The sequence below is a fragment of the Tamandua tetradactyla genome, chromosome 1 (assembly GCF_023851605.1).
Source record: "Tamandua tetradactyla isolate mTamTet1 chromosome 1, mTamTet1.pri, whole genome shotgun sequence".
Lineage (NCBI taxonomy): Eukaryota > Metazoa > Chordata > Mammalia > Pilosa > Myrmecophagidae > Tamandua > Tamandua tetradactyla.
In genome coordinates, this window is record NC_135327.1 from 141,335,184 (window position 1) to 141,359,349 (window position 24,166).

Here is a 24,166-nt window from a genome sequence, read left to right on the forward strand (position 1 = left end):
TACATTATGAAAACATTTTTAAAAGATATCCAAAGCTATGGAATTTAAAAGGGAGGAGAGCCTTTTGAAGTGAGTTGATGATGAAAGTTGTTTCTCCCCTGGGGCCAATTGCTGATTCTGGGTATGGGTTGAGGAATGGGTTTGGCCCAGGCTGAAGGACTCTGCAAGAGGGAAGAGAAACTAGAGAAAACATCAAGGCTTTTGGTAGCCACATAAGGCTTGTGTAACAGATTATAACTTGAGGTGTCCCACTGCAGCCAATTTCCCCATCAGACATTTGCCAAATTATGAGACTGCTCATGAAGGAAGCTGGGGAGCTAGAGCAAGGGCTTCTAAGAAGCAAAGTGAAGTATCTCATGATCTCATGGTGCTCATGGGGAGGATACCTGCTTCAAACACACAGCTAGCCTAACCTTTAATACGCTGTCAGATTTTAAAGCTAGGAAGCCAAAGAGCTAAGCACAAAAACCTCTAAAGGCCAAAACTGAATGTTCTGCAATTTCTAAGGGTAAGAAAACAGACACCTGCTAGCTTCTCCATTAGAAGCCCAGAAGAGCTATCCTCAAGAAACAGGGATAAACCAGATGTGGACTAAGACTAAATAAAATTGCAATCCAACTCCAACCAGACAGAACTGAAGTCATCACCTCTCATCATATATAGAGGAAAAAGAGAACCTTATCCGGTGAGAGATTTTATCACCTGGAGCCTCTACTATTTGCTTTTATACAATGCCCAGCAAAATTTTTTTAAAAAAACGAAAACACTAGATATGTAAAGAGGCAGGAAAATGGGATGAATAATCAAGAGAAGAAAACAAATAATAATATGTACTCCCACAGATGATCCAGATATTCAAGTTAGCAGACATGGACTTTAAAATAACAATTTAATTGTTAAAGAAAACAGAGGGAAAGATAAACAAATGGAAGAAAAGATGCAGAGTTTCAATAAGTGGGATGTATATAAAAACAGTCAAGTGGGCATTCTAGAACTGAAAAACATACTGTCTGCAATTAAGAATTCATTTAATGTGCTAAACTGTAGACTGAACACAGCATAAAACATGATTAGTACATTTGAAGATGGTCATTGGAAAATATCCCAATTTAAGCACAGAAGGGAAACAAAGGGATGGGGATGGGAACAGAACAAAGCAAAAGAGTCATGTAAGACAAAGTAAAAAATCTAAAATATTTATGCTTGGAGTCCAAGAGGGAAAGGAGAGTGAAACTTAGATAGAAGCAATATTTGAAAATGGTCAAGAATGTTCTAAAACTGATAAAAGGTATTAATCAACAGATTCAATGAGTCCAATGAACCATGCAGGATGTAAAATAAAATAAAATCACCTTCTATACAAGATATTTGTAGGGGAATGATTTGGTAAGTAGAGAGCCAGGTATTATTTAGGATAAGGAAGTGAGAGAGGTTAACTACACGAGGGGGAAGTGTGTAATGAAAAATTATGTATTCCAAGGCTTGCAGAAGATGGGTTTTAGAAGATCATGAAGCCTGGGAAATTGAGTTGGATTAAGAGATGTATGGTTATATGAGGAACAATTGGATTCATCCTGATAGTCTCTTAGGGAGGTAATTAACCACTTTAAGGTGGGTGGAGACCCAGCAGTCTGCTTTCTTGCACCTTGTCATGGTTAGGCTCATGTATCAACTTGGCCAAGTGGTGGTACCTGTTTGTCTGGTTGGGCAAGTGCTGGCCTGTCTGTTGCGATGAGGACATTTCATAGAATTAAATCATGATCATGTCAGCTACATCCATAGCTGATGCCATTTGTAATCAGCCAAAGGGGAGTATCTTCTGAAATGAGTAATGCTTAATCTGATCACTAGAAGCCTTTTTAAGGAGGATTCGGAAGAGACAGGCTCTTCCCGTCTCAGCTGGTGAACCTTTCCTGTGGAGTTCGTCCAGACCCTCTATCGGAATCGCCAGCTTCACAGCCTGCCCTTGCAGATTTTGGACTCTGCATTCCCAAGGTCACGGGAGACACTTTTATAGATTTTATATTTGCAAGTGTTCTCTGTTGATTCTGTTTCTCTAGAGAACCCTAACTAATACACACCTGTTAGTAACAATGATAGCCAGAGGTGAGTGAAAGGCTTTTTAGGAGAACAACAGCTTCGGCAACAGGAAACACTTATGGCGCCTCTGCTTTCTGATGGCAGAGCAATGTGGTAGTCTGGTAGAGGAAGAGTACTCTCACCCACAGGAGGAACTACAGACTGCCTCTTTGCAGCTTGGGTGTTATGGCAACTGGAGAAGTAGGTGAGGGGAAGCTGTCTCTTCTCTGCAGTACCCCGACCTTCAATTCAAGTCCATTTCTTCTACCTGCTCCACAGCCATACCCTGGACTGGGTCATCACTCAGAATGGCTCTAATCTGAAACTTACGTACACATGGCTCTAATCTGAAACTTAAATACACACATTCTACTTTCTGACTCCAACTTTCTATTTTTCCAGCTCCCTCACTCATTACTCCCTCTATTCCTCTTCACTCACCTCCTAGGAACCTCCAATTCTACTCATACATCAGTATCATTTCCTTCTTGTTCTCATTTCCTACTCAGTCCCCAGAGTCCTCGGCCCATCACTTTCAGCATTCTCAATAGCTTCTACAACATTACCCATTGCCTTCTATTGTATATGTATGTATATAACAACTGTTATTTCTGTACTTACATCTAGTTTAGTGAGTGCTACCTGAGAGAATCACACAACTGGGACTACAGGTACCAACACTCTCTATATATTTTCAAATATAATTGTATAGGGGTAAAACATGATTGAAACTCATTATAAAAAATTAAAACAAAACAGATGCAAGTAGAGTAAAAAGTTAGAGTTCTCCTTCATCTCCTCTCCTAAAATTGCCCCTGAAGACATCTACTGTTTACAGTTTGGCATATTTCTTTGCATATATTATTTCTATGCATGAAAATTGACTTAAATGTAGATAGTCACACATACATACACACGTAAGTACACACAAATATGAATATGGATAGTGTGTTATGTTGACAGTGCCCCCATCCCCCCCAAAAAAATTCATGTCCACCAGGAACCTCAAAATGTGACCTTATTTGGAATGAGGGTCTTTGCAGATGCAATTAAGTTGAAGTCATACTGGATTACAATGGGTCCTAGGTGCAATGACTCTTATAAGAAGAGGAGAGGACCCAGAGAGACATAAACATGTAAGGGCAGAGGCAGAGATTGAAGGAATGCAGCTGCCAGCCAACAAATGGTAAGGATTGCTGTGGGCCACAAGAAGCTAGTAAGAGGCAAAGAAGAATTCTTCCCCAGAGCCTTCAGAGGGGGCATGGACCTGCTGATACATTGTTTTGTGATTTCTAGCCTTCAGAACTGTGAGGGGATAAATATTTGTTATTTTAAGCCACCTAGTTGGTGGCAATTTGTTATGGCAATCCCAGCAAACTAATACAGACAAATATGTAGAATCATAACAGACAATTTATTGGGCAACTTGCCTTTTTATGTATTTTTTTATTTATAATATTTGTGGAGGTTTTTTTTCCAATAGGTATGCATATATTCTGCATTCTACATATTTCCTAATTTGAACATATTTACTGCTTTTCACTATGTGACAATGTTACAATGAATATGGTGGTAGAGGCCTCTTTCTGAGCACATGTGGAAATATTTCGCTAAAGTAGCTCCCTAGAAATAGAAGTGTTTGGTCAAATGGTATATACATTTAACATTTTAATAAATATTTCTAAAGAGCCATCCAAAAAGGATGGAGGCTATACCAAATTGGCCTTTTCAACTGTATATGAGTTACCTTCCTAAGCTGGTGCGGATCAGTTCTCTTTCCTTCCCTAAATCTCTCTCCCTCATTTCTCATTTTTCTCTGCTCAAACCTCCCACTGCACCCCCTCAAACAAACATATAAGTCCTTAGCAAATATCTCACCGAGTATTTGTACATTAAAAAAAGAAAGAAAGAAAAAAGCCACTGGGGAGAACTTTGTGAACTTCCTACCCATAGTCGACAAAACTCACTGAAACACCCCTATATTGTCCTCTGTTATAGTGGGGGAGAGAAATACTCCTTAACTCCTGCCTGAAGTCAATTTCGCTGTGCGGTCCTCCCCTCCACAAAAGGCTAGATAAATTTTATGTAAGCGTCTCCGCTTCCACTCTCTCCTCAGATAAACTCCATCTGTCTTTCTGCCCTCACCGCCCCACTGAAACCGCTCTCTCAAGACTCTTTTAGGTCGAATCCACGGGAACCCTTCAAGTCCTTATCTTAGGCGACAGTTACTCTCTCTCCCTCTTAAAACACTTCCTACACACTCTTCCGATTTTCCTCCTCACTCTCCGGCACTTCTTCCTCAGTAACTCCTGCCTGCTCCTCTTGTCCAAACCTTAAAAGCTGAAGTCTGGGGTTTCTGTCCTGGACCCTGTACTCTTTTTCCCTGGAGGACGTCACCCACTTCTCCCTTCAATCATCATCGCCGCTCTGTCTTCATCTTCAGTCTAGACAGCGACCTGACCAAAGCTCACCTCACCCTCTCCCGTTCCGCTTCTACCCTAGCTCCGGCTACCCCGAATCCTCCCTATCTCCCTCCTATGGTCACTCCGCGGCGGCCGCCAAACAGCTCCAGTACCTCGCAGACCTGAGGAACATAGTTCTCCTTGAAGTAGCTCCTCAGCCAGGGGTTGGCAGCGCGTAGCGAGGACATGCCCAGAGGCTGGACCGAGAAGCTGAGCTCCCCGCCGGCTCTCCACGCTGCGCGCGGTTGGCTCGGAGCTGGAACAAGGGGTTGGCGCTTCGGCACGTTGCCTTGGCAACCGCTGTGCTGGAACTGGGCGGAATCTCCAGCCCTCCCCCCACCCTCGGGGTCCAGAGCGACAGTCTGGGAGGAGGTACCCGCGCGGGGCGAGATGCGCAGGGGAGTAGCCCCAAGGGAGCCCGCCTCAGGGCCGCGGCGGCGATCCCTCGGGCGTGCTCTCTGGCGCGCAGTCAATGCTGTCTTGCACGGAACCCAGGCGCCCATTCACGCTCTCCAGCCCTGCCTGCGAAGAATTCGCAGGACCGCCGTGGGGCGCCAGGGGGAGGTTTTACGATTTGAGCTGGGCCATTTCCGGGAGGCGGAGCTCAGGCTCTCATTTCCTTTCTCTTCGATTCCGTATCTGTCGGGCAACTGAGCCCGTGTGCCGCGGAGGCCCCTGCAGCCCACCCGCACCTCAGTCCCGGCCCCGGCCACCACGAGCTTCCTGCGCGGGTTCGGCCCTGCGCCCAGGTCCCGGCGGCAGCATGGGCCGCGCCCGGGATGTGGGCTGGGTGGCGGCGGGCCTGGTTCTTGGCGCCGGCGCCTGCTACTGCATTTACAGGCTGATGCGGGGCCAGCGGCGAGGCGACCGTGGGCGGCGGTTGCGCCCCTCGCGGTCAGCAGGTGAGGCCGCCGGGCGCCTGGCCGGAGAGCGGGCTCCGGGGTTGCCCCGGGCCGGGCCGGGGTGGGGGGCAGCAGACGCCGGAGGCGCTCGTGGCTTCCCAGTTCTCGGAGTAAAATAAGGAGCCGGAGGAAGGAGGGAGGCTTGAGAGGAGGGCAAGGCTGGAAAATCCAGGGGGAGGTTGGATCGTGCGCTTAATTTGCGTGGGGGCTGGTTTCTGACTCCCTCTCCTGCCCCCACTTATTTGTTCAGAATCCTAGCATAAAACATTTGTTTAACTTCCCTCCCTTAGTGTGTCTGAAGTCTGCGGGAGAATCAATTTCTGGAAAGCGTGTTGATTGTCTGTCACTTCCCAACTGGCTCCGGGTCTTTGTGTTGCCAAAGGGTTTCCCCGGACTGTGGACAGTGTTGCGGGGACTGGAGACGTAGATGAAATTGTGCATACAGCTGCCCTGGAAGTAGGGACCCCGAGAGTGGCAGTTCTGCCTGCGCTGGGCAGGGCCTTTGTGAGAGGAGGAACTTTTAGCCACGGTGGTCCCAGATCTCACTCGTACCTTTTTAGGCCAGAAAGTCAGTTTTTATAACATTGATCAGACTCTTAAGGATCCGTTTAGCTCAAACACATTTTGAATGGTTCATTAAGTGGACAGGCTCTGGTTTGGTCAGGAGATACAATTTTATAAACCTAAATGCCAATTTATTACTTTGAAAGGAAAGATAGATGTTGCAAATTGTAACCGTTGCCTGCTTGAGGCACACTCTCCTGGCAGACAAGTGCAAAGATCAAGTTTCTAAGGTCCAAACTGGTACTTGTATTCAGGAATCTAACGGTTTGCTGAGTGTTCTCAAGATATTTCTCTCAAGTTGTGGAAGTCGTTAAGAAAATAACTAAAAATAAAACCTGCCGTCCCAGAAAATCTCCACAAATGTAGAAAAGAAGAAAACAGATACATTTTTGAGCATTAAACCAGACTACAGTGTGCATCACAGGAAATCGCTAATGAGGTTGCTAAAACAAAGAAATCTCTCCTTTTTTATTTTTATTTTTTGCATGGGCAGAAAGAAATCTCTCCCTTTTATGTAGCCAGACAGATAAAATCCATTACATAGATGTTCTTAAGATAAATAATAACTTGGTCTCAAGTAAGAGAACTTGATAGCTCTATTTACTATAGATGGTTCATCCTAAATTCACCTGGTTCTTTGAGTGGCCCTCTCTGTTAGCTAATTGCTTTAATCCAAAGGAAAAATAAATTTCTTTCTGACAAGCAGGTTCTGTAGTTACAACTTGGAGCTAGGCTAGCATAGAGCTAAACAACCACAGTGACCACTAGTGAGATTGGGGCTCTGTCTTCTTGACTTTTACATTTCTAGAGACATGGACCCAAAGCCTTTAAGAAAGACATTCCTGGTTTATAAAATTGCCTAGAAGTTTATTTAGCTTTTAAAAAGATTTACATAAATTTCAAAGGGGCAGAGAAGATTTGCTGTTACTAATTTTCTCAAGGGAAATGCTCAAGAAAGGGAAAGGAGAAGGTCTCCCTTTAGACACTAGAAAAAAGACAATTATTTTTTAGATTTATATTTACTCTTACAAAGCCTAATTTGTTGACTTTGTCTCTGTTGGAGGTATTTTTGTATAGGTAATTGGGCAGGTGGCTTGGACCTGCATACCTTCTCATGTAAAACCAACATGATGAACACTAATAAAGTCTTCCTTTTAAACCTAATTTTACTAATCCCTCAAATCACCATTATTTGAGGTCAAGCAGTTTTCAAAATAAGTTGCTAACAGTGTCTTTCTCAAAGTTGTAGTCCAATTCCTTCCTCCTGAAGCTACCTTTATTTTTGAAGAAACTTGAAAATGCCTGCTTTGTCAGCATCACCCTTCAGTTTCAGAGGATGAGATTTTCTTTGTCTTAAACCTTAAGAAATATGTAACTTCTATACTGTTAATACTATTTCAGGGCACTGAAAAAGATGGAAACAGTCCCAGTTCATTCAACAATCTGAATCTAAAACCTGACAAGGGTAACATGAAGAAACTATGAATTTGTCTCAATTATGAATGAAGATACAAAATCTAAAAATATTAGCAAATCAAATCCATTAGAGGATTAAAATAACAATGTACCATGGCCGAAAAGATAGGAAAGGAAGGTTCATATTGGGATATATATTAACATACTTTATTGCATTAAAAAAAAACAACATAATGTCATACTAAAAAGGTATATATGCATCATTTCAGTTCAGGAGGTGGTGAACCCCTGAGCCTCAGATTCTTTCATAATCTTATTGATACAAAACTAGATGGAGAAGTAGGGCATACAAATGTTTGACTACCTAAACTATATAATAGCGGTTCAAAAACTCGCTAATAAAATACCTAGATATAGAGTAATAGCCATCCTCTCAAGTTTTTGGTTTTACGCATATTTATTTTCCTTACTGAAAAAATAATGCATTTTTAATTAATTCAGGCAGCATATCAGTTGAGGTTTCTTAAAAATTAAAATAGATGCTTATTTTAACAGTTTAAGAGGCATGGGGTTGGGGGCAAGTAATAGACTAGAAATAGAAAGTTCTGGTTTCTAGAGCCAGTTTTATTAACCAGCTGCCTATCCTATTAATAATGATATCTAAAATATACCAAGCACTCATGGTGTTCTAGGCACAAAAATGCTTTGAAGCAGCATTAGTTTTCATCTAGTAGATGAGGAAGTAGGCTTGGAGAATTTAAGTTTTTCAGTGTAGTAGCTTAACTGGAATTTGAAGTACATAGTCTGGCTCCATAGTTCTGGCTGATTGTTCTCCTCCCAGTGGAAATTCTGTGATTTTGCCACTTTAGCCTATGTATATATGGCTGTTTATAAATAGTTTAACTATTAAACTAAAAAAAGGGGGATTACAAGGAAGTAATAGGATTTAAAAATAAACATTAATACATAATTACTTAAAAGAAGAATTTGAATGAGTTAAATTGATATTTCTACCATGTGTGCACATGCATGTGTCTATAAAATCACACAACTTCAGAGCTATATAGGAGCCTCAGAAACCAGTTATAGTCTTAGAGACCATCCCGTTTATTTTACAGATGAGAAAACAGAGTCAGAGAGGTTAAGTGACTTGCCTACAATTTTGAATTTTCATTTCTCTGGTGTCTGCTACTAACTACCTATGTGACTGTAGGCAAATCCTTAAGTGATATTGGCTCCAGTTTCCCCATGAGTAAAATGAGTAGGTAGGGTGAATTCTCAAATTCTTTCCATTCCAAAAAATTTGTCTTTCTTTCATTTATCTTTTTTTGTATTCTTTGAGTGAAACTCTATTTTATAAGATGTATATAAGATATGTAATAGATTCAGAAGTAAAAACCAAGTTCAGGAGTCCTACAGGCTTTTTAGCTTTTAGATTTTCCTAATAGAATTACTGATTTGGCTACCTCAGGACATCATATCACTTATTGTGTCCCTGTAATCTTAGTTTGCCCCATCCCCTCATATTTTTTTTCTGATTACTCTTTAACCAATACACTTAATTATTTTAATGACAGGTATAATATATATTTTTTGTAAAATAAAAACAAAAAATGAGAAAGTACTCATAAGCACAGGATAGAAAATGAAAAGTCAGTCATAATCTCAGTCTCCAAAAATAACCATCTTTACCAGTTTGGTATGTAATTTTTTTTCCCCCAGGGGTAGGCACCGGGAATCAAACCCAGGTTTCTGGCATGGCAGGCAACAACTCTGCCACTGAGCCACCGTTGCCTGCCCTGGTAGGTACTTTTAAAAGAACAAGCACAGATGAGAATCTTTCAGCACCTCGTGTTGTATGGCTTTGCTTCCCAAGTCCCCAGACCCCATACGTGGCAGTGTATTGTGGAAACATGCATAGTTTGACCTTTACTCTTATAGTTTCATTTCTAAGGAATCTCTTTCTAAGCTTGTAACACAAGAATAATGTTATAAAAATTGCTTTGGTTTTTTCCTGTAGTGATTTCTGTAAAGAGTTTTTGTTTTGTTTCTAAGCAGACCCTACATTCGACTACATTAGCCTTTACGCAGATTGATGACCTGTGTCATCACCAATAGCAGGACTGTCATTTTAGCATCCCTTGTTCGGACAGCCATGCAAATACTCCACACAAGCCACATAATTGGGCTACCTCCCTTAGCTTTTTCTGTTGTCTGAGGTCCTTTTAAAATTATGAACAGAAAAGATCTGTTTAATGCAAATCCTGTTCCTTAATTTCTTCTGTTTCTTCTTTTAAAGTCAGGTGCGCTCATCCAATGGGACACTTGCCCATTGGGTGTATGTTATCTGCATGTCATCATCTTGCTAACAGAGAAATACCAAGTGGCCATTGATTCGTTTCTTAACATTTATAAGTCTTAGTTTCCCATCCTTAAGATGAATAATGGTGTTTTCTTCCTAGGGTCATTTAAGGATTAAATAAGATAGCATGTAAAGTGCTTGAATAGTGCATCAGAGTATGTGTCTGATGTTGTTTTTAAAATCAGAAATCTCATTGCTTTTAGATGATCTTCAAATAACTTTCTTTTTATACAGAAGACTTAACAGATGGTTCATGTGATGATGTCTTAAATGCTGAACAACTTCAGAAACTTCTTTACCTGCTTGAGTCAACTGAGGATCCAGTAATTATTGAAAAAGCTTTGGTCACTCTGGGTAACAATGCAGCCTTTTCAGCTAACCAAGTAAGTTTCCTAGTCTTAGCAAACAGTTCCTTCCATTTTTAGGCGAGATGTAATTTGTGACTGTGGGTAAGTAAGTTAACCTCTCAGAGCCTCAGTTTTCTCATCTGTCCAATGTAGTTGCTGATACCTACAGCAAAATGTTTGTTTCTGAACAGTACAGCCTAATGGTAATATTGTAAATTAATATGATTCTAGAGTTTTATGAAATTGGTCACTGACACCACATTCATAATCAGTGTATCTAATCAACATTTAGCATTACATGGCCATTTAACTCCTTTAAAATTCAGCAGTGCTTCATTAGAACAATGAAAGCATCTATTATTTAGCTACATGCTTTAAATAGTATGTAGAACTTAAGAATATGTTTAGTTTATGCTGAAATGGCATACAGGTTGAAGATACCGTTATGTTTGTACTTGTTTGCACGTGCATGTGTATTTATCAATCAAGGAAACTATAGTATCTAGTATTTTCTGATAGTTTTTAAATATGCTTTAAAGTTCCCCACTAGTGATAACCAAACTTTACTGTATGCATAAGAATCCTAACAGCTAGGAACTTGTTAAAATTACACTTACCTGGGATCCTTTCCAAAAGTTTGTAGTTGAAAAGGTAAGGCCTACGAGCCCTCAGTCTTGGGGTTTGTTCATATGAGACTTATCCCCACAAAGGATAGGCTGAGCCTACTTAAAATTAGGTCTAAGAGTCACCCCCAGAGAACCTCTTTCGTTGCTCAGATGTGGCCTATCTTTCTCTCAACCAACATGGCAGGCAGACTCACTGTCCTCCCCCTCGGTACGTGCGACATGATTCTCAGGGGTGTAAACCTCCCTGGCAACATGGGACAGAAATCCTAGAATGAGCTGGGACTCAGGCCTCAAGGGATTGAGAAAACCTTCTTGACTGAAAGGGGAAAGAGAGAAATGAGACAAAATAAAGTGTCAGTAGTTGAGAGATTTCGAATAGAGTTGAGAGGTTATAAAGTAGGTTATTCTCATGCATTATATAGAGATCCCCTTTTTAGTTTAAGGTGTATTAGAGAGCCTAGAGGGAAGTGCCTGAAACTGTAGATCTGTGCTCCAGTAGCCATATTTCTTGAAGGTGATTGTATAATGATACAGCTTACGCAACGCGACTGGTTGTGAAAACCTTGTGTCTGATGCTCCTTTTATCTACAGTATGGACAGATGAGTTAAAAATATGGGTTAAAAATAAATAAATAATAAGGGGAACTAATGCTAAAACACATTGAGTAGATTGAAATACTAGCGATCAATGAAAAGGAATGGTGAGTGGTATAGGAAAAAAATAGGGGGGACAAAGGTTAAAATATATTGGGTAGATGGAAATACTAGTGGTCAATGGGAGGGAGGGGTAAGGGGTATGGTATGTATGAGGTTTTTCTTTTTCTGGAGTGATACAAATGTTCTAAAAGATGATCATGGTGACAAATATACTACTATGTGATGATATGTGAGCCATTTGTACACCGTGAATGGAATGTTTGTATGTTAAGAATGTTCATGTTTCTATGTTGTTTTGGCTTGTCAATTAAAAAAAAATTAAATTAAAAAAAAAGGCAAGGCCTGGGGATCTGCATTTTTAATAAGCGCTTGGGTAATTCTGATACAGGTAGTCCCCAGACCACACTTTAACAACACTAGTCAATGTAAATGGCTTCTACCAAGCAAACACTGGTGCCAAGACTAAAGAATTTAATTTGAATGCTTCCTTCTTTTTTATCCCCCCTGTACAGAGAAAGAGTTAAAACATTTGGTGTTTGTTTTGGTTTGTTGTAATGCCTTTGGTTAGCATCATCATAAATGCAAAACTATTTTGAATTTATGTTTTATTTCAGTCCATTTTCTCCAGCAAGACAGGTTTTACTGTAAAATCTCTAAAGGTTTATAGAAGGATGCAGAGAATATTTGTATTATTCACACTCTTTCAGTTGCAAGTGACAGAACCCAATTAAATTTACTTTAAGACAAAAAGGGAAACTATTGGACTCAGTTTACTTGGACATCCCAGAATAGCATTTATTTCAAACACAATTGAATCAAATTAAGGGTGGCAGAAAAGTTATCAAAGTGCTTTCTCTCCCTTTCTCTCCACCTTTTGTTTTTGTATGTCCCTGCTTCTTTTTTTTTTTTTTTTTTTAACATTTTCATTGTGAAATATAACATATATACAAAAAAAGCAATAAATTCCAAAGTGCATTGTAACAAATAGTTTTTTAGAACAGATGTCAGAATTTGTTATGGCTTACAGTTCCAAAATTTCAAGTTTTTCCTTCAGGCTGCTCCAAGACACTGAAGACTAGAAGAATTATCAATATAATGATTCACTAGTTATACCCATTTTTTAAATCTTGTCTTCTCTAACTCCTCCGTCTCCTTTGATCCTTCTCCCAATCTTATGCTATGCCCACTTTAACTTTTTCTTGTTGGAAAGGGTGTCAATAATATGGGATAAGGCGATGGAATTAGTTGATGTTCTTGGAGAGGCTATCCCCTCTGGATTTCAGGGCTTATCTGGCTTAGGAACCCATCTGAAGGTTGTAGGTTTCTGGAAAGTAAATCTTAGTATGTGAAATTTGTGTAGGTTAAATAAATTTCAGATAAAGCCCTAGGTGTTCTTTGGGGTTGACAGGAATGGTTTTGGTTAGGGTTTTGCAAACCGTGGTAACTAGCAATATCTAGCTGAAGCTAGCGTTAAGAGTAACCTCCAGATTAGCCTCTTGACTCCATTTGAACTCTCTTAGCTACTGATAACCTCATTTTGTTACATTTCTTTTTCCCCTTTTGGTCAGGAAGGCATTGTTGATCTTACAGTGCCAGTGCCAGGGCCAGGCCCATCCCCAAGAGTCACATTGCTCATTGCCAGGGAGACTTTCACCCCTGGATGTCATGCCCCACATAAGAGGACAGGTAATGATTTTACTTGCAGAGTTGGGCTTAGAGAGGCCACATCTGAACAACAAAAGAGGTTTTCCAGAAGGAACTCCAAGGCATAACTACAGGTAGATTTAGCTTCTCTGCTACAGAAATAGGCTTCACAAGAACAAGCCTCAAGATCAAGGGCTTGGCCCATTGAGTTGGGAGTCCTTACTGTTTGAGACAGTTCCATCCTTCAACGGAGTGTGTTAATGCTTTTAAATTATCTGCTCAACATACTCTGGAATGTATCTGAGTATTACATTAAGCTATAAGAATTGCAAGACCTCATTCCTAATTTTAGGCTCCTTGTGTTTTGGTTGTTTAACTGAACTGGCCAGACAGGTTAAGTTAGCTTGTGTGCTACAGAAAATTTAGGTTTTGGACAAAATAAGCCTCTCTTCCTTTGGTTTCGTACAGTAGGTGAAGTTCTAAGATACAGACGATATCATCCTTTTACCCTGTATGCTGATTTACGATAGTCCCAACCAGATCGGCTTTATTCTTATCTCTAATTGAAGGTTGATCTCTTTTTCAGTTGTTGTATGTAGCAATGCTGACTTTCGGTTGTTGTATATAGCAATGCTGACTTTCAGGGCCGCAGAACTCCAACTCTGAGTCTTAGGTGTCATACAGGTAGCCAAGGTTCCAGGGAGATACCAGGTTATACATATATAGCACAGCATCTTGAAATCTAGAAATAACATTTATAACTCTGAACTAAATGTGAGTGCTATAAGAGCTAACAATCTAGACCCCAATTTTCTCATAAGTATTTTATAAGAGATATTACAATATTTATTTTTTGTTTCTGACTTATTTTGCACCACATAATGTCCCCAAGGTTCATTCACCTCATTGCACACCTCATGACTTTGTTCCTTTCTATAGCCACACAATATTCCATCACATGTATACATCACAGTTTGCCATACTACTTTTCATTCACTGTATCCTTCAGCCACCTCCTTCCATTGAGCATCATGTATAATGTCCACGGTCACAATCCATGTCTCTCATTATCCTCACTTAGTTGTACAATCATCAGCACTAAATTTTAGACAACTTTCATTTCTCCAATCAGAAAAATAGCTAATAAACAGATCCTCACCAAATAGAAAATCCAAATCTCCCCTTGACTTTTGTCCTCCCCCCACCCAATTATTTATCCCTCGTATTGCTGTGGTACAGTTGATGTCCTATTAAATATAGAACATAGCCTACAATAGTAGTTTTCCCCCATACCTGTTTATTATTGACTCTTTGTACAAGATTCATACCATTGAAGTTGTTCATATAATAGCTTATCTATATTTATAGTGTTAATCAGTGAAATACATATACAACCCCTTTTCAATCATGTTCACCTTCAAAATGGCAGTATTACTTATAGACCCATTAATGAACTGCCTTCACTTCTGTCCATTCCCCTACATTTAGGTTCAACCTCATTAGCTAACCATTTACCCGTCTCTAGCTTCTGAGTATTTCTAGGTCCCCTATATTTTATATTATGAGCCTCTGAGTTTGCATTTACCAAGGTCATAATAGCAAAATCATACAGCATCTGTTCTTTCATGTCTGACTTATTTCACTCAGCATCTTGTCCTCAGGGATCACCTATGTTGTCACATACTTCAGGACATCACTTTGTCTTACTGCTGCATAATATTCCATCATATATATATATACACACACGACATTTTGTTTATCCGCTCGTCTATTAATGAGCACTTGGATTGTTTCTATCTTTTGGCAATTGTGAATAATACTGCTATGAACATCGGTAGGCAAATGTCTGTTTGTGACATTGCTTCAGCTCTTCTGGGTATATAACGAGTAGTGGTATTGCTGGGTTGTAGGGCAACTTGATATTTCATTTTCTAAGGAACTGCCAGACTGTTCCTTAGTGGCTATACCATTGTACATTCCCACCAGGAGTGGATAAGGGTTCCGATTTCCCCATGTTCTCTCAACATTTGTAGTTTCCTGTTTGTTTACTAGAAGCCATTCTTATAGATGTGAGGTGATATCTCATTGTAGTCTTGATCTGCATTTCCCTTATAGATAATGACAATGAGCACCTCTTCATATGCTTTTTAATCATCTGTATTTGCTCTTAGGAAAAATGTCTATTCATATCTTTAGCCCATTTTATAATTGGGTTGTCTCTTTGTTGAGTTGTATGATTTCTTTTTTTTTTTTTTTTTTTAACATGGGCAGGCACCAGGAATCGAACCCTGGTCCTCTGGCATTGCAGGCAAGCATTCCTGCCTGCTGAGCCACCACGGCCCGTCCTGATTTCTTTATATATACAGGCTATCAAACCTTTTCTCCAATACATGATTTCCAAATAGTTTCTCCCATTGAGTTGGCCGCCTCTTCATCTTTTTGACCAAGTCTGTTGAGGCACAGAAGCATTTGATTTTGGGGAGTTTCCTTGTATGTTTTTTCTTTCATTGCTTGTGCTTTGGGTGTAAAGTTTAGGAAGCTACCTCCTATTACTATTTCTTCTTGAAGTTTTATGGTATGGCTCTTTATTTACATTTTTGGTCCACTTTGAGTTCATTTTTGTATAGGGTGTAAAGTAACAGTCCTCTTTCATTCTTTTGGTTATGGATATCCAGTTCTCCTATACCCATTTATTGAAAAGACTATTCTGTCCCAGTTCAGTGGATTTGGGGACCTCTTCAAAGATCAGTTGACCATAGATTTGATGGTCTATCTCTGTACTCTTGATTCAATTCCATTGGTCAATACTTCTGTCTTTGGGTCACAATGCTCAAAATAGTATCATGCTCTTTTGAGCATTGTGGCTTTGTAATAAGCTTTAAAATCAGGAAGTGTTTTAATGTTCTTCTTTTTTAGGATATTTTTAGTTATTCGAGGTCTCTTTCCTTTATGATGAATTTGATAACTAGCTTTTCCAAGTCTTCAAAGTAGGTTGTTGGACTTTTGATTAGTATTGTGTTGAATCTGTAGCTCAATTTGAGTAGAATTGACATCTTAACAATATTTAGCCTTCCTACCCCTGAGTAGAGAATGTCTTTCCACCCATTTGATTTCTTTTAGCAATGCTATATAGTTTTCTGTCCTGTTCCTTTTTTCTTTTGTATTGGTCTTTGTCTCTGACTGTAAAGAGGCTTTCTTCCCATCCTTGGGCTCTCAAGTCTTCATCCCTGTAGCTCATGATCCAAAAGGTAGAGTTTCTGTCTTTGCCTGGCTACCATATATCAAATATCAGACATAGGTTCATGTTAGCTCAGCTAGGATCAAGTACCAACCTTCAATATCAGTCACTGCAGGAAGGAATTAGTGTTTTAGTCTCCCAGGGCTGCTGTAACAAATTACCATAAACCAGGTGGCTTAAAACAGTTCTCACTCTTGAGGCCAGTAGTCCAAAATCAAGGTTTTGGCAGGATCATGCTCCTTTTGAAAGCTCTAGGGAAGAATCTTTCCTTGCCTCATCCAGCTTTTGGTGGCTCCAAGTGTCCCTTAGTTTATAGTGGCATTAACTCCAAACTCTGCTTCCATTTTCATATGGCCTGCTCTCTGTATGTTCTTTCCCCTTCTCTTTACAAGAGAAGAGGACTGTCATAATCGAGGATGATCTCATCTTGAGATCCTTACCTCAATTACCAAATAAAAGGACAAAGACCCTTTTTAAAATAGATCACATTCACAGGTTCCAGGTAGATGTGTCTTTTGAGGTACTATTCTTCAGTCCACTACAACTGGCAAGGCCTGGCTCACTTGAGCATCCTACAGTTGAGCAGCAAGGATGAATGTGAATACAACTGACCAATAGTGGCACCAGTGAGTATGGCAGATAGAGGAGGTACAACATCTACCCAACGGAAAGAGAGTTGACAGGCAAACAAAAACAATAGTGGGTGACTGATTTGTTAGCATGCCTGTTGTCTTAGTTTGCCAGGGCTTCTAAAACAAAATACTACAAAGTGCTTGGCTTAAACAACAGAAATTTACTGACTCAGAATCTGAAGGCTAGAAGTCCAAAATCAAGGTAAAAGTAGGCCATGCCTTCTCCGAAGTCTGTAGCATTCTGGTGATGGCTTGCTGGCAACCAGTTTCTGCCTCTATCACGTGGAGATCTGTTTCTTTCTGTCTTAGATGTAGAACTCTTTTCAAAGTAAAGTAATTTTCTTTATAAATTGCGTTGAGGTCATTACATTAGTTCTGCAAATCTTTAGTGTATATCTCCATGCTATAATTTAAATAATTGCATATCTTAATAATTTTATGTTTAACTATTTCCTTTACCTATAAAATTATTAGTAAAAAATTTTTAACGTAGGAATTATAGATTGTAATGATATTGGCGAAGGTATTCCCAAAGTATCATTAATTTTAAATTGTATTTGTGAATGCAAAGAATTTAATGAAGGGGGTGCATATTGAAGTCATGGTCCTGTTTTTTCCCTTTTAGGCCATTATTCGTGAATTGGGTGGTATTCCAATTGTTGGAAACATGATCAACAGTCACAACCACAGTATTAAAGAGAAAGCTTTAAATGCACTGAATAACCTGAGTGTGAATGTTGAAAATCAAAGCAAGATAAAGGTAAATTATCTGAAAACACAAACAAATATTAGTTATAAATGAAAAAGAAAATAAAAAGGTATGTATTGATATTTTGGTAGACTATCCTTTAGAAAAGTGGAGCATGAAGCAGAGGAGGGAAGGACTGAACCAGGCAGTAAGAGGTAGAAGATGGGGTTTGTTTAATCCAAAATGTGCTGAAGGAACCAGGCCAACATCAGATAAAATCAACAGAAAGACAACAAATTAGGAAGTTATGTTAATTTAGTTCCATTCAACATTTATTGAGTACTACAGAGGAGTATAGAAATGAAAATGGTACAGCTCTTCTTCTAAAAAAGCTGGAAGTAGGGATAAAGGTAAGTCTATAAGGTAGAATATGATGAAATGCTTAAAAAAAAAGTATTAGTAAAACTTCATGACCACATAGAAAAGAGACATCCTATCCAAAAATTCTTATAAAAGGTGGAGTCCTAATTGGGTCTTGAGAATGTATGAGATTTCTATAGATAGAGGTGGGAAAAAAAAGGAATTCCAAGAGAAAAGAACAAGATGAAGAATACTGAGCTGACTTATTTGGCAACCATGTTACTAGAATTGGAATGCTGAAAATATTGAAGGATAATTAGAAGTACTAAAAAAATCAGCCTCTTACAAAAAGATGTGATTTATAAAGGACCCCGAAGATGTCATTTCTTTGAGGGATCAGTATGTCATGAAATTGTGACCAAAAAGAGCCAGTTGGCTTGTAAATGTCTTTTAGATCTTGAAACCAGATTAATCTCTTTGCCTTCCTGTCATTATTTTAGTTTCTATGGTAACATAAATACATTTGAGAATTAAAGAAATTAGTACTAGTTTATGGGACAATTGGTAATTTAATATTTCAAATTAGGAAAAATTTCTTATCAGATAGTTGGAACTTCTGGTGGAGTTTGGATTTAATTATTTCAAAGCTGGAAAGATGATGGTGATACATGGAAAACAGAGTTTTGGAAAACTTACCATTATACTGGGTTTAGTTCTGTCATATATGAAATAGGAATACTACCAGCATTGCATTAGCTAGTGGTGGTTAACAGTATTACAAAGGGATAGTTAGTACCCACATCCCTAAGTAAATAAGACCCTTGAGCCAAGTACATTTTTACCTCTGCCTACTTTTGATTGAACTAGCCTTAAAGAAAAATTGTGTTTCATTGCTTTTTATTTCTAGTGTCATGTAGCTCTCTGGACCCTAATAAGATATTTATTGTAATAGAAAATGGCTTCACATATCTTCTTCTTTCACCTTGGTGTCAAAGAAACAGAAGGGTGAACTGAGTTAGGAGGCCCCACGAAGTGATAAGCCATCAGCGTTGAGAGCAAGATCTCTGGGGTAGGACAGTGCTCTCATACCACCCGGCTGACTTTGGGCAGAGGACCCAAGCTCCTTGACTTTAAAGTCCTTGTCTGTAAAATGGCCATAATAAACCCACCTAATAGAGTTGTCATAGGATTAAATGAGGTACCATTTGTAAAATGCTCAGCACAGCACCTGATATTAATAAAGTTAGCTTTAAAAAAAACTCACCAAAATTTGAGGGCCAAATAATAATACTCCCTCTTCTAAGGAACTAGTTCCATCTTGGGCAATAGGTCTAATCCAGTGTGCAAAGACATGACTACTTAATGGAAGATTTGGTGACTCCAAGATGCTCTTGTTTTTGTTTTCTTTCCCACTTCCCTTCAGATATACATGAATCAAGTCTGTGAGGATGTCTTTTCTGATCCACTGAATTCTGCTGTGCAGCTGGCTGGACTGAGATTGTTAACAAACATGACTGTAACCAATGACTACCAGCACATGCTTAACAGTTACCTTACAGACCTTTTCCACGTGTTACTTATAGGAAATGGAAGCACCAAGGTATGAAGTGGTTACTCTTCAAGTGCAAAAGCTACTGCATACAGTTTATTTTGATTGAAATTGAATTTCCAGGTCCCCTAGCTTAAGTAATATTCTTCAGAAAAGGAGAATATTTAATTAAGGTTTATTAAAAACCTTCACATGGACCCAGTAAATTATTTTTATCCCTTAAATTGAATTGCAAAATTAACTTATGAAAATCATCTTTTATTCATTTATCAATAGATTGATATTCTTTTGGTTTTCTGAGTAGCTGAATACTTTTTATTGAAGTATAGCAGCTAGATTTTCCCCCTGCCAGATATAGAAACATTGTGATTAAAAGAAGTCTGTGAGTAACTAGAGCTGGTTAAAATTGAATTTTTTGCTTACATTAGGCTTAACATTTTTTTTATTTAGCCATTGTGTGTTAAAAATCTTCCTGATACGACTTTTTTTTTTTTGAGCTGATATCACTTTTACACTTTAGGAAATGGAGTGTATTAAAAATGTGAAGGATGTCTCGGTACCTTTGAGTGGTCATCCTAAATATTCTCTTAATCTAGTTGATATAGGAGGCATCAGAGATTAAGCGGAATTAGTGAAGAATTTCAGGAGACACTGTGAAACTTGAGTAAACCCCTCATTAGTGTACATTCTTATCATTTGGCACTTTTTCAAGAAAAAGCATAAAAAGAGGATGTAGAGTAATCCAAGGTTCTAATTAATTGGGCTGATTATTAATCAAGGTTTTACTTTATTGGTCTGTATTCTCTTCCACAATTGAGAGAAAAATGCATGAGCATTTTAGAAGGACCAGGTGTGAAACTATATTCAAATATATTATATTGCTGAAGTTATTTCTAAGGTTATCAAGAAGTATATGGGAGTGCCTCACTGGAGTCCTGCTTTTAAAACTTGTTCTAAAGATGTGATCATATCGACTTTTCACATTTCTATTGGTCAGATTTTTTTGGATTGGATCCAAGATGTACCCAAAGGCATTCAAAATTAATTGGAGGGTGCACAGGTGGTCCAGTGGCAGAATGATCACCTACCTGCCTTGCAGAAGGCCTGGGTTCAATTCCCAGCCCATGCACTCAAAAGGAAAAAGGAAAAAAAAAAAAGATGAAATGGAGGAGTCTTACAACAATATTGCTCCATTCACAGGCAATTTCCTTTATGTGCTTACCTATAAATAGCTATCTAATGGAGCAAGTTAACTTCAAGTCCCTGAAGCTGAATGTAAAATAGCTCCCTTCTTTCCCCCATGGCATTGCCACTCTAGGAAAACTCTCTCTTCTATCTGTCCCAGGAGCTGCTTTGCCCAAAACCTCAGGAGGACACTGAGTTCAGAGCCAGAAGAGCTTGGCCTTATGGTTGTGCATCTCTTTATTTCTCATAAAAATCTGTTTTAATATATTTTATCACTTTTAAGAAGGTGACTCACGCCACAATAATATGTTCTATTTTGTTTTGTTTTTCCATTATATTGCTTATTTTGGTATTTCCGATTTAGAAAACTTGCTTTTGTTGTCTGCTTGGGAACATGACCATTATAACATTATAACATTGTTGCCCCATAAAAATCAGTTTAAAGTTCCAACTTGCAAATGAACTTTTGGATAGTAATCCATCTGTAAGTGGAAAACTGTTTGATTTTAGATATTTTCTTAGTAAATCAAATCTAATTTTGCTTAAGGAATTGATCTCACTGTACTATAATTAATTTTGGGTACACTACTGATTCATAACTAAATACAAATAGTGGAACACTAATATAAATAAACCTTGTAGTTGATACATCTGTAATAACAAAACAAAACTAACAGTTTACATGGTATGTCAAGCCCCAACCAACACTATTCCTGTAAACCCTAAAGAATATCCAGGATTCTATCTGACACTTCATCATAAAGTTTTACTCACTAGGTTTATGTTTCAGAAACCTAAAACCTCCAGAATGTTCCTAGGCCAGATAACCCTGAAACTCAGAGTTACCAGTCTCTCCAAGAGCATCAACCGGTTGCAGCCCCTCACCCCATAATGTCAACATCCCTTTTTAGCATGAAGAAGTTAGAATGGTCTTGCCCAAATATCCCTAAAGACTGGGAGAAGGATCAAAGAAGAAGGTAGAGTTGTAACAGAAAAGATAGGATTTAACAACTGAGTATGATTACTGAAGCATTATATTGATATTTCTTTTTAGTCTCCAGTGTCTTAGAGCAGCTAGAAGGAAATACCTGAAATTGTGGAATTATGTATCATACTTTGAAATTTGTTCTATAAATACTTGCAGAAATGTATTTTGAGGAACTTCCAGGAAGATGGCAGAAAAGGATAGGCCGAGTTCCCCTGTACCATGGAACAACTAGCGAAAGAACAGAAAAGCGACTGGGACAGCAGTTCCAGAGTATTAGTGCCCCATTCCCCACCCCTGGAGCTGGCTGTTTTCAGCACGCACATGAGACCTGTCGCTTTGACTGGATTTGTACCGTCTCCATCCAGCCTGGCCGACTGATGCAGTCAGGGAGAGGTGGCCCTGAGAGGAACAGGGGGCTCAAGAGCACCATCTACTATGAAGACTGGAAAAGTGCACCCTGGCAAACTGCTTTTCTCCCTAGATTGTAAACAGATCCTCAATTAGAGTTGCACCTTTCGCATCAGGGCTTGACCTTGGTTAGATAGGAAATTACTGACAAACCAAGTGTAAAAGGAGACCTTCAACACAAACCCAAGCAACTACAAAATCTAAGACAAGCCAGAGAAATCAATTTTCAAATTAACTTTATCAAGATAATCAAATCCAAAAAAGTCAACAAAAAAATGACTAAGCATGTGAAGAATCAAGAAAATATGGCCAAGCCAAATGATGAAATTAAAATGCTGGAGGAAACACAGAATTTGGAACAACTAATCAAAGATTTTCATACAAATCTCCTATATAACTCAATGGGTTGACTAAGGACAAAAAGGATATCAAGAAGACACTAGAAGAGAACAAAGAAGAATTTGAAAGAATAAAGGAAAAATAGCAGTTCTTCCAGAATGAAAGATACTGTAGATCAAATTGAAAATATCCTAAAGACACACAACATCAGATGTGAAGAGGCAGAAGAAAGAATGAGCAAAATAGAGGACAAAACAAATGAATTCAAACATGCGAAAGAATAGTGAAAAAGATGGAAAAATTTGAATTGGATCTCAGGGAAATGATGGATAAAGCACACGAGTATAAGAATCATTGGTTTTTATCCCAGAAGAAGAGAAGAGTAATGGACTAGGAAGATTATTTGAGGAGATAATTGGAGAAAACTTCCCAATCCTTATAAAAGCATAAAATATGCAAATCAAAGAACCCAACAAACTCCAAATAGAATAAATCCAAATAGACTCACACTAAAACACATACTAATCAGACTATCAAATGCTGAAGAGAAAAGCAATTCTTCACATACAAGGGAAGCCACATAAGACTAAGTCTGAACTACTCAACGGGCACCATGGAGAAGAGATGGCAGTGGTATGATATGTTTAAGATTCTGAAAGAGGAAAATTTCCAGCCAAGAATTCTTTATCCAACAAAGTTGTCCTTCAAAAGCAAGGAGATTTTTATCTAGGGTATGGACAGGTGAGTAACAAATATGGATAAAAAAACAAATAATAGGGGGAACAAAGATTAAAATAAATTGGGTAGATGGAAATACTAGTGGTCAACAAGAGGGAGGGTTAAGTGGTACAGTATGTATGAGTTTTTTCTTTTTTCTTTTTCTGGAGTGATACAAATGTTCAAAAAAATGATCATGGTGATGAACACACAACCATGTGATGATATTGTGAGCCATAGATTGTACACCAAGTATGGAATGTTTGTATGTTAAGAGTGTTTGTATGTTAAGTTTTATCAATAAAAATTTTTTTTAAGTGAGGAAGAGATTAAAATTCTCACAGACAAATGCTGAGAGAATTTGTTAACAAGAGCCCTGCCCTGCAAGAAATACTAAATGTCATGTCAGCTGAAAAAAAAAAGAGAGAGGTCTGGAGGAGGGCCCAGAGTTGAAGAGTATTAGTAAGGGTAAGTTAAAGGAAGAAGAGAGGGAAAGAAAACATAGATCTGACAATTAAAATGCAAGGATAAGATGGTAGATTCAAGAACTGCCTTTACAGTAATAACTTTGAATGTTAATGGATTAAACACACCAATTAAAAGATACAGATCAGCGGAATGGATTTAAAAATATGATCCATTTATATGCTATTTACAAGAGACTCATCTTAGGCCCAAGAATATAAATAGATTGAAAGTGAAAGGATGGAAAAAGATATACCATGTAAGCTGTAACCAAAAGAAAGCAGGAGTAGCTATGCTAATATTATACAAAATAGACTTTAAATGCAAAGATCTCATAACAGAATAGGAAGGACACTACATATTAATAAAAGGGATAATTCATCAAGAAGAAATAACAGTTATATTATGTTTACGTACCCAATCAAGGAGCTCCAAAGTACATGAAGAAACCATTGGCAAAACTGAAGGGAGCAATTAGACATTTCAACAGTAATAGTGGGAGACTTCAATACACCACTCTTTTCTATAGATAGAACAA

At 38.6% G+C, this 24,166-nt stretch overlaps 2 protein-coding genes across 12 annotated transcripts in view; one reads left to right on the top strand and one right to left on the bottom strand.

The window, feature by feature from the left end:
- The window catches only part of FBXL13 (F-box and leucine rich repeat protein 13), a 309,023-nt gene extending 304,203 nt beyond the window's left edge, over nt 1–4,820 (bottom strand). For 9 of the 10 annotated variants that reach the window (XR_013173955.1, XR_013174037.1, XM_077155879.1 and 6 more), the window contains exon 1: nt 4,655–4,820. Coding sequence is in view for 8 of the 10 variants with exons in the window: in XM_077155879.1 (XP_077011994.1) it covers nt 4,655–4,729 (75 nt within the window). In the remaining 2 variants the exon portion in view is untranslated. The remainder of the gene's footprint in view (nt 1–4,654) is intronic. The other variant, XM_077155911.1, reaches the window with a different exon arrangement.
- A 140-nt stretch (nt 4,821–4,960) lies between these two features.
- The window catches only part of ARMC10 (armadillo repeat containing 10), a 28,446-nt gene continuing 9,240 nt past the window's right edge, over nt 4,961–24,166 (top strand). The window contains exons 1-4 of one of the 2 annotated variants that reach the window (XM_077157902.1): nt 4,961–5,443; nt 10,023–10,168; nt 17,555–17,689; nt 19,401–19,577. In XM_077157902.1, coding sequence (XP_077014017.1) covers nt 5,014–5,443; nt 10,023–10,168; nt 17,555–17,689; nt 19,401–19,577 — 888 coding nt within the window. In that variant the 5' untranslated portion in view covers nt 4,961–5,013. Of the gene's footprint in view, nt 5,444–10,019; nt 10,169–17,554; nt 17,690–19,400; nt 19,578–24,166 lie in introns of both variants that reach the window. The other variant, XM_077157835.1, reaches the window with a different exon arrangement.